At 56.9% G+C, this 10,218-nt stretch overlaps 1 protein-coding gene across 4 annotated transcripts in view; it reads left to right on the forward strand.

Moving 5' to 3' along the window:
• Positions 1 to 9,900, forward strand: part of PDLIM2 (PDZ and LIM domain 2) — a 16,170-nt gene extending 6,270 nt beyond the window's left edge. For 3 of the 4 annotated variants that reach the window (XM_017549693.2, XM_017549696.2, XM_017549695.2), the window contains exons 4-10: positions 348 to 417; positions 516 to 661; positions 816 to 894; positions 5,291 to 5,373; positions 5,566 to 5,753; positions 7,227 to 7,344; positions 9,310 to 9,900. In XM_017549693.2, coding sequence (XP_017405182.1) covers positions 348 to 417; positions 516 to 661; positions 816 to 894; positions 5,291 to 5,373; positions 5,566 to 5,753; positions 7,227 to 7,344; positions 9,310 to 9,487 — 862 coding nt within the window. In that variant the 3' untranslated portion in view covers positions 9,488 to 9,900. The remainder of the gene's footprint in view (positions 1 to 347; positions 418 to 515; positions 662 to 815; positions 895 to 5,290; positions 5,374 to 5,565; positions 5,754 to 7,226; positions 7,345 to 9,309) is intronic. The other variant, XM_017549694.2, reaches the window with a different exon arrangement.
• The last annotated feature ends 318 nt before the right edge of the window (positions 9,901 to 10,218 follow it).

A 10,218-nucleotide genomic window follows, 5' to 3' on the forward strand; every position in this document is an offset into this window, starting at 1 on the left:
AAAAAAAAAAAAATTTTAGTAGTGAAGAGGTCTTGCTATGTTGCCCAGGCTGGTCTTGAACTCCTGGGATCAAGTCATCTTTCTGCCTTGCCTTCCCAAAGCGCTGAGATGACAGGCATGGGCCACTGTGCCTGGCCAACTGTCCTTTCTTTTAAGGAACCATGGTGATTGTTGATGATAATTGTTTGTCTTGAGTTTGGCAACGTGAAAAGTTGACAACCTGAGGTCCAAATTTTCTGTAGCTTTTACTGGTGCTGAGAACTAGATCTGAGAACAGTCTTGACCCTTTTGGGGGTTGTGGGGTGCAGGGCCCCTGTGACACTCTCCTCCCTCTGTTGCCTCCTCAGGTCTCAGGCTGCATCTCCAGGGCAGACCAATGGGGACAGCTCCTTGGAAGTGTTGGCGACTCGCTTCCAGGTAAGCTGGCGCATTACCCTGGGAGCCTGGGCACCCGGATCACCGGTGCATGACAGTGAGGCCCAGGCTGCTCTTCCTGACACCGCTACTCTCCACAGGGCTCCGTGAGGACACACACTGAGAGTCAGTCCTCCCTAAGGTCCTCCTACTCCAGCCCAACCTCCCTCAGCCCGAGGGCCAGCAGCCCCTTCTCCCCGCCACCCCCCAGCAGCCCCCTCACTGGAGAGGCAGCCATCAGCCACAGGTAAGTGCGCCCATGGGTGGGCACCCTGGTCGCCTGGGCTGCCAACTCCAGGCTGTCTCCTCGGAGTCTCCGGAGCTCTGCTGAGGGGAGCCTGGGGCACTATCCTCCCTGGGCAGGCTGGGGGTGGCCCCACACACATTTTTCCTGCTTTTAGTTTCCAGAGTCTGGTGTGTTCCCCAGGCCTCCCCACTGCTGACCGCCTGTCCTACTCGAACCGCCCCGGAAGCCAACAGGTGAGGGTCCCTGGGGGTAGACAGGCTGGAGGAACAGAAGCACCCCCAGTCCCTGCGGGTTGCCCGTGCCCTGGGGGCTGCAGGTGGCCAGGCCCACTTGGGCAGCCAGGGCCTCCTTCTCCTGGTGACAGGCGTGCTCCTGAGCCAGAGAGGCCACGCTTCTGGTTGTGGGCCACCTGTGCTGTGCCCAAGCCCTGCCCGGCAGTGCCCAGTGGCCCGTCCATCTCCTGTACTCCTTCTGGCCCCCCCTCACCCCTCGCCCGGTCCCCTCCCCTCTCATCCTGCTGACTTCCTCCCTGCCCAGTGTGTTTCTTTTGGGCTGCGGCTGAAATAGTTTCACTGCTGTTGTTGGGATGATTCCCTTTCGGCTCTGGCTGCAGCTCTTGAACACATTCCTCCCCATTCCAAGCCCCGGGCCTGCCCGACTCCCACCCCCACCCCCTCTTCCTCCTCTGACTCAGCCCAGAGATGCCCCGGTGGGACCACAGTTCCGCCTCGAGATGCTCTTGGCTCGTTCCATCTCCTCCTCCCTAGCCCCAACCCCGCTACCCTAGACTCTCCTCCACCCAGGTCCCAGGACCACTGGTGACAGCCTAACTCCCTTCCTGGGTGGTATTTCTCCTCTTCAAGGGTGGGGGATGGTAAAGGAGTTGAGGCAGCCAATAGCCCTGGGGAAGGCACGGAGGGGCAAGTCCAGCCTTTGGGGTGATGGGGACATGGCCCAGCTGCTGAGCCCTATCTTCGGGCTGATTCTGCATTCCAGAAAGCAGAGCCTTTGCGGGTGGCCAGGGAGGGTACTAGAACCCGGGGGCTCTGGAGGAGGGGAAGGAGCAGGATCTTTCTGGGCGGGGGGCCTTCCCAAGAGGGGCTCCCTGGTGACCCACTTCATGCCCACCCAGGGGCCAGCCTGGTGCTGTGGCCATACAGATGTATTCCATGGGTCCCCTTCATTAAGGAATTGAAAATGTAGTTATAGAGATAAGGCAAACTTGCAAAACAATTTTGGAGCAATTAAACACTAAGCAGTGTGGTATTAATTACAAAGGCAAGAGGCGTTCTGGGAGGGGAGGGAGGAGCGGGCGGTGGGCAGGAAGGCTGTGTCAGGAGTGTTTCTGGACACTGGAGGTGGTGGCGGGTAGGGATCAGGGAGGCCGGACGCTCGGGGAGGTGGGAAAGCGGTGGTGCAGGCAAGGCCTGGTGTGTGGGGGCTGGGGGTGTTTAGGGGGCCTGGTGTGTGGGGGCTGGGGGTGTTTTGGGGGGCCTGGTGTGTGGGGCTGGGGATGTTTTCGGGGGACATTTTGTTCTGAGATAAGCCAGGAATGAGCTGTCTGCAGAGGGCTGGTCAGTGTCAGTCCTGGCTCCCTTCCTCGAAGCCTCTGGTGGGCTGTGGTCTTGCAGGACCAAGTGCTCAAGGGCAGCCTTCCTGAGCTTCCCCCTCGTGTTGTCCCTGGTCCAGGAAAATGAAGGCTGTGAGAGGCACAGGGGCACGGCTCCCAAACCAGAGGCAACACCTGAGAACTTGCTGGAAATGCAACTTCCCAGGCCCCAGCCTACACCCACAGAGTTGGGCACGGGGCTTGCGGGGCACGAGCCCGGGGCTGGGTGCGGGAAGACCCACCTGGTCGGTCCCACTTCTGCTGTGTTGGCTTAAACCATCCCTGTGCCTCTCCCTGGGCCTCAGGTTAGACTAGACGCTCTGAGCTCCCTTCTCTGACCTTGATGACTCTGCTCATTCTTTCTGCAGCTGCTTCATGTCAGACGCTCATCTGGGCTCTGGGGAGGCATTCGTGGAAAAACAGAGTGACATCTCTGACCCTGCAGAGCTGACGTTCTAGTCTACAAATGAGGCTGTGGTCCCACAGCTGCCTCCTGAGAATCACTGTGAAGCTCGGTGCTGTGGCACGTGCCTGGAGTCTGGGCTACTTTGGAGACTGAGGCGAGAGGATTGCCTGAGCCCAGGAGTCCAGACCAGTTTGGGCTACATAGTGAAACCCCCATCTCTTAAAAGTCACTTACACTTGAGAGCCTTAAAGGCTCTAAGAAGTCCCACGAGAAAGAAATCCACTTAATTTTTCTTTTCTTTTTTTTGAGATGGAGTTTCACTCTGTCGCCCAGGCTGGAGTGCAGTGGTGTGATTTTAGCTCACTGCAACCTCCAACTCCTGGGTTCAAGCGATTCTCCTGCCTCAGCCTCCTGAGTAGCTGAGATTACAGGCACGTGCCACCATGCCCAGCTAAGTTTTGTACTTTTTTTTTTTTTTTAAGTAGAGATAGGGTTTCACTCTATTGGCCAGGCTGGTCTTGAGCTCCTGACCTTGTGACCCTCCCCCCTCAGCCTCTCAAAGTGCTGAGATTACAGGCATGAGCCACCGCACCTGGCCTTAATTTTTCTTTGCATCCTAAACTTGTTGAATGGCAGAATTTCTCCTGGATTTCTCCCCCTGAGCCCCCTGCCCCACCCCCAGGAACATCCTTGTGTTCTGGAGAGGTGTTGCCTGCAGACAGCCTGTTGATAGGCGGCTTTTTTAGATTTGGAGATAAAAGGTTTCTTCCGTGAAGGCAAGGGTCCCTAACCCCTAATCGCCTGGGAGGGATGGAGGGAGGAGAAAGGCGTTGCCTCTCCCAGCGGGGGAGCTGGGCTCCTTTTCTGGGCCTGGTGGTCTGGCGGGAGTGCCTGGGAGGAACGCTGTGAGCTGGAGGGTCAGGGCTGCTGTGTCCTTGTGGCTTCCAGACATGCCCAAGGCCGCAGAGCCGGAGGCACAGGACGCCCTCATGGTCTCTCTGGAAACGGCAAGTTCCCCCTGCTGGTAGGCACACGCCTTGGTGAGCAGAGGCCAAGTGAAAAAAGCCCCTTTCCTTCTGGCTGGGAATGAGGACTTGGCTCATGAAGGGATCCTGGGCCGGCGCCCCAGGCAGGGCCTGTGGTGGCCTGTCTGTAGATGTGATGTGGCTGCTGAGTACCTGCGGAAACGATCTCTGGGTCCTCCAGGTGACCACGTAGCCGCCAGTTTGTCCTGCAGTCCAGGTGTGGAGTCCCGGCCCTGCCTCTGATGCTCCAGGCAGTTGGACCGGCCACTTTGCCCTTACCTACAGAACGTTTTACCGAAGAACCCTGAGAGCAGAGGGCTACAAGGCGAACTGCTGGAAGAGGCTTGGTGGGGCGAGGGTCCAGGGCTGTTTTCTTTTTTGAGATGAAGTCTCACTCTGTTGCCCAAGCTGGAGTGCAGTGGCATGATCACGGCTCACTGCAACCTCCACTTCCCAGGTTCAAGCGATTCTCCTGCCTTGGCCTCCCGAGCAGCTGGGACTGGGACTGCAGGCACGCACCACCATGTCTGGCTAATTTTTGTATTTTTAGTAGAGATGGTGTTTCACATGTTGGCCAGGCTGGTCTCAAACTCCTGACCTCATGATCCACCTGCCTTGGCCTCTCAAAGTGCTGGGATTACAGGTGTGAGCCACTGTGCCTGGCCAAGGGCTGTTTTCTTAAGACCCAGAAGTTTTTACTTTAGCTTAAGGATTAGTGCAGTTTTCGTCTGGCTGCACAATTCATCCATGACTTTGAATTTTAAAATGGAGAGAAGCTGGCTTCCCAGGAAACAGTGCCCCTGGCCCTAGGCACCGGCCTGCCTGGTTGTCTCCAAGGCTCTCCTTCCCAGTGGCTGGTGCGGGCTCCTGGAGCTCAGTGGAGTCCCATTGGGGTGGCAATGGAAAGGGGGCAGGGGAGCAGGCAGTACTGAGATGCAGGCTGGAAACTGCCCTCCAGGAACTACTGTGAGGTTGAAGGCGAGATTTCCATGTAGGGAGCAAATGTAAGAGCCCCTGATGGACAGGGCACGCCTGGGGAGAGGCACTGGTGCCAGAGCGTGGCCCAGGGAGGCCTTGGCTCCCCAAAGCTCCGTGGGGCAGGCCCAGACCTCCCAAGGCAGCAGGGACAGGCTGGTCAGCCCAGATCCCTGCCTCTTGGGAGAGGAACCAGCTCTCCTTGGGAAGAGTGCCTCTGCCCCGGCCGGCCCTGGTCGAGGGAGCCTCGACCCTCTTGATTCATCCCTTTGTTTCCATCTCCTTAGTGCAAAAGGGCAGCATGCTTCTTCTCTGCTGGTTCCGTGGGATCTCCGCCAGGCCGAGTGTGTAGCATCTCTGCACACAGATAATAGCATGCATGGCATAGGAATCCGTGCTTAGCTGTCGCCTGGTGTCTTCCTGCTGCCTGGTCCCCAGCAGAACCTGCATGCCTCCCTCCCCCTCTGGACATCGCAGTCCCTGTGCCCTGGCTCCGAGGGCGGGGCCCGGGGGCCCCCTGGTGTCTGGCCGGGGAACAGTCGGGCTGGGCCCTCCTGGGTGTGTTGGACCAAGGCTCTGGCCCTGACTCCTCCCCGGCTGCCTCCTCCCCACAGGCTGGCCTCAGCCGAGCTGGCGACTCAGCGGTGCTGGTGCTGCCGCCTTCCCCGGGCCCTGGCCCTCGTTCGTCCAGGCCAAGGTACCAGCAGGCCCCGGAGGGTCGGGTGGGGTTTTGGTAGGCTGGGAGGGGCAGGAGGGAACTGGCTTCCCCGAGAGGGATGGGGCCCCAAGCCCAGATGGCTCTCCACCTCCCAGATTCCTCCTCCAACTCTCAGGTTCCTCTCCCTCCCCCATGCTCTTCTCCTGCCCCCCACCCCCCTGGTTGCCTAAGCCCCAGCCAGGGACCCTCATTCCTGGCTGCCTCCCGCTCCAGCGTGAACTCGGAAGGGGGCAGCCTTCTCCTGGACGAGGACTCGGAAGTCTTCAAGATGCTGCAGGAAAATCGTGAGGGACGGGTGGCCCCCCGACAGTCCAGCTCCTTTCGGCTCCTGCAGGAAGCCCTGGAGGCTGAGGAGAGAGGTGAGGCCCTGGGATGGGGGCGCTGGGGAGAGAAAGGAGGCTCCCTTAATGAACCAGTGTTCTTAAGCGCCTGCGAAGCGCTCACCCCGGGACTAGGCTCTAAGCCCCAACCCTTCCTGTAAGAAGCTGACAGTCTGGGGGTCACCAGCATGCTCCCAGACTGTTGTGGGCAGTAGCCTAGCTGGCTGGGATGGGCAAGTGCCACCTGAGTGATAAAGGCTGTGGTGGGGCCTGGGGCTGGACCTCCAGGGAGGGCTTCTTGGTGGAAGAGGGATTTGACTTAACCTCAGAAAAAAAAAAAAAAAAAAAAAAAAAAAAAAAAAAAAAAAAAAAAAAAAAAAAAAAAAAAAAAAAAAACCAAGACTTAAATAGCATTAAGACGGTGGGAGGAAGCACTGTGGAAAGCGGATGCTGGGAGCCAGAGGGCTTTGGGGTGCAAGAGCGAGAGAAGGGGGCCTGGTAGCATAGAGGGTGCCAGTGGAGGCCAAGCCCTTGTAGTGAGGGCCCTCGGGAACCAGGCGAGGAGTGCCCTGCCCAGGAGAGGCACTAAATACAGTGCCAGGTGAGCAAGATGTATGGAGGCTTGCAAGAGTTCAGTTCTTCATGTGACAGACGCCGTGCCTATCCTATGGGGCAGGTGTGTGCAGAGTTTGGGGATAGAAGGTGGTCCTGCCTCACACCTGCCCTTGAGCTCTGTTCATTGGGGCAGATGGGCCTGGCCAGCTCCCATGGAAGTGTGCGCTGCTGTGGGAGCTCTTGCAGGCGCTCGGCACCAGTGCCCTTTAGGACAGCGGGGAGAAGGGGAGGAGATGACAGGACAGGCAGGAGAGCGACCAAGAGAGGGTCCCTGTGGCTGGCTCTAACCCTGACTTTTAGCTCCAGGGGGCATTGGCACAGGCATAGGGGGTGGGGTGAGAAGGTTTGGAGCACATCTTGTCTGTTTTGACCCTGAGGCCTCAGAAGGTCCCAGGTGGCAGCACAGGGAGAGGGCAGTGACTTCAGCAAGGAAGCCTCAGCGTCCTTAGCTGCAGACAGGGGTGACAGCTGCCCCACAGCCTGAGGCTTCATCTTAGCGTGGCTTAAGAGCTCAGATGCCATACGAATGGAAAAGCCCTTTGAAAGACGTACCAAGGCGTTGCGCTCCTGTTACGTCTTGGGTTATTATCTATTCACACTGTCATTACCAGGTCACTAGAGAGGGAGCACCTGCCTCACCTGCTGTGCCACACAGCACAGATGGCCCCAGGTGGCCTTGGATGGGCACACTAGGCCTTGTACTTGCCTCTTTTATGCCCCTGTCCAGCCTCAGCCACAGGTCTGGCAAGATCATCTTCCTCCTTACCCGGTCCCACCCTCAGTGTGACTTTGGGTCACTGATTAAGCGTGCTTTCCCAGACCACCTCCTCAAAGCGGCTTTGGGACGGTGCTGTGGTTGGTGGGTTCTCACCACGTGTCTGTCTGCCCCGCCCCCAGGTGGCACGCCAGCCTTCCTGCCCAGCTCGCTGAGCCCACAGTCCTCCCTCCCCACCTCCAGGGCCCTGGCCCCCCCGCCCAAGCTCCATACCTGTGAGAAGTGCAGCACCAGCATCGCGTGAGTGTGGGTGTGGGGGAAGCCTCGGCAGGGAGGTGGGGAGGGGCACAGGGCACTGGATGCTTTCAGGAAGGGTCAGGCCCATTGGGGCTAGCACTGGGCGCCCAGTCAGGGACCTTGGGGGAAGCAGTGCCCCACAGCTTTGGGGGCGTTAGTTTCTTAGGAGGCTGTGCTAACTGCTTCCGGCTGCATCTCCTCCCTCTCCCTCTCTTCCTTTCCCTTCCCTTTCAATTTCTCTATGAATAATTTCAAAGCCTCTAAAGATCTGTCCCGAGGTGCAGCACCTCCTCCTGAAAACTCCTCCTCTTTCCCTCCCTCCCACTTTGGGGCAGGCTGGATTTTCCCGAGGCGTGCTCATTTTTCTTTTTCTTTTTTTTCCTTTTTATTTTTTGGAGATGGAGTCTCGCACTGTCACCCAGGCTGAAGTGCAGTGGCGCAATCTCAGCTCACTGCAACCTTTGCCTCTGAGGTTCAAGGGATTCTTGTGTCTCAGCCTCCCGAGTAGCTGGGACTACAGGTGCACACCACCACGCCCAGTTAATTTTCTGTATTTTTAGTAGAGACAGCGTTTCACCATGTTGGCCAGGATGGTCTCGAATTCCCGACCTCACATGACCTGCCTGCTTTGACCTTCCAAAGTGTTGGGATTACAGGCTTGAGCCACCACGCCCAGCTGAGGTGGGCTCAGTTTTCTCAGCTGGTGGCATTTATAATGCAACCACATTCTCTGGAAGGTTGCTGACCACTCCCCCAGGTAAATTTCTGAAGTGTGCAGCGTGGAGGCGCAGGTGATGGACTTTAGGCAAATCCCTTAACCTCTCTGGGCTTCAGTGTTTTCATCTGCAGAGTGGGAGAATATCCACTTGCCCTGCTGGGTCGAGATAAGAAATTCATGTTTAAAAAGCATGTGTTTTCCATCCTTCATTGGGTCTCTTGGAGGATTTGTTAAATACTGACGGCTGGGCCAGCAGCCTGAGAATGAGCATTTCTCTCACGTACCTTAGTGAGGCTGATGCTGCTGGCCATGGGACCCCGGACCACACTGAGAATCACCGCTCTGTTCAAAATCCAGGCAATGTGGGGTGCACTCCACAGTCTTTGTGTGGGAGGAATGACTTTTTTTTTTTAATTTTTAGTTTTTTAAATAGGGTTTTACTCTGTTGCTCAGGCTGGAGTGCAGTAGCGATGTCATGGCTCACTACAGTCCCGAAGTCCTGGGCTCTACTGATTCTCCCATCTCAGCCTCCTAAGTATCAGTATTTGGGACTACAAGCGTGTGCCACGACAGCTGGCTAATTTTTAAATTTTTTGTAGAGATGGGATCTTGCTATGTTGCCCAGTCTGGTTTCAAACTCCTGGCCTTATCGATCTATCCACCTTGGCCTCCCAAAGTGCTGGGATTATAGGCATGAGCTACTGTGTCTGGCCACCCTTTTTTTTTTTTTTAAATTAGAGATCCCAGCGGTGGCAGTGGTGGTGGGGATGTGTGTATGTTAGGGGGTTTGTCAAAGTGAGATTCCTGCGTGCCGTTTCAAGAGTCAAGTCTCGGGCCTGGTGTGGTGGTGCATGCCTGTAATCTCAGTACTTTGGGAGGCTGAGGCAGGTGGATCACCTGAGGTCAGGGGATAGAGACCATCCTGGCTAACATGGTGAAACCCCATCTTTACTAAAAATACAAAAATTAGCTAGGCATGGTGGCACAACCCTGTAATCCCAGCTACCTGCAAGGCTGAGGCAGGAGAATCGCTTCAACCCAGGTGGCGGAGGTTGCAGTGAGCTGAGATCGCACCATTGTGCATCCTTAACAAGGATGAAACCCTGTTAAAAAAAATAATAATAAGTCTCTAAGAAGGCTTTGGGTTCTTCCCAGGTTGTGATGCTAGGGTGGGGACCAGGCCCCCTGGGAAATGGTGGCCTTCTGCCTAGGGCCGCAGCTCTGAGCTAAAGCCTCTCCCTCCCCTGCAGGAACCAGGCCGTACGCATCCAGGAGGGCCGGTACCGCCACCCCGGCTGCTACACCTGCGCTGACTGTGGGCTGAACCTGAAGATGCGAGGGCACTTCTGGGTGGGCGACGAGCTGTACTGTGAGAAGCATGCCCGCCAGCGCTATTCCGCACCCACCCCCCTCAGCTCTCGGGCCTGAGCCCGCCACGCCCTCAGCCTGCTGCACTGCCGGGCCAGGGTCGTGCCCATACAAGTTGGCATGGCAGGGGCAATTGTGGGCGTCTGCTCTTACGTGAGCTAAGTTTGGGGACCTGAGGCCCCTTTGTCTTCACTGGGTGGGCCAAGGTCTGGGACCTGTCTTGGGCTGCGGGAGCCTCACCCTCACCCTGCTGGGACCCTCTCCCCTGCAGGACTGGCACTGTGCTAGTCTGAGGTGGCTGCTGCTTTTGATCAACCTTTGTATGCCAGGGTCTAAGCAGAGTGGAACACAGAAGTGGGAAGGAGAGAGGTGGGCCAGGGGCTGATGGTGTCACTGTGTAAAGTTTTTGCCATATGAGCTCTATAAATGTATGAACATGGACAAAACAAAGTAGACGTCCCTTCCTTCTCTTTCCCATCACCAGCCCTCGGTATGAGCTGCTCCCACCACCAGGTGGAGGGTCTTTACTTAGGAAACATGCATTTCCTCCTATTTTCCCTCCTTCAAATCCCACCGATGCCAGTTGCCTGCACCTGACATTTCCCATGGAAGGGCCTTGCCTCTTTTGGGTTGGAGTTGTGTTTTTCCTTAACCCTTTTGTAAAGATGCCTGTTTTACCAGAGGACCCTCGTGCTATGGCGGGAATGAGGTGGTCACTGGGAACTTTGGAGGGGATGGTGGAAGGCCAGGAGATCTGCCAAGCCGATGAGACAACCTCTGGCCCACCAAGG

Source organism: Cebus imitator, unplaced genomic scaffold, assembly GCF_001604975.1.
Source record: "Cebus imitator isolate Cc_AM_T3 unplaced genomic scaffold, Cebus_imitator-1.0 Scaffold221, whole genome shotgun sequence".
NCBI lineage: Eukaryota > Metazoa > Chordata > Mammalia > Primates > Cebidae > Cebus > Cebus imitator.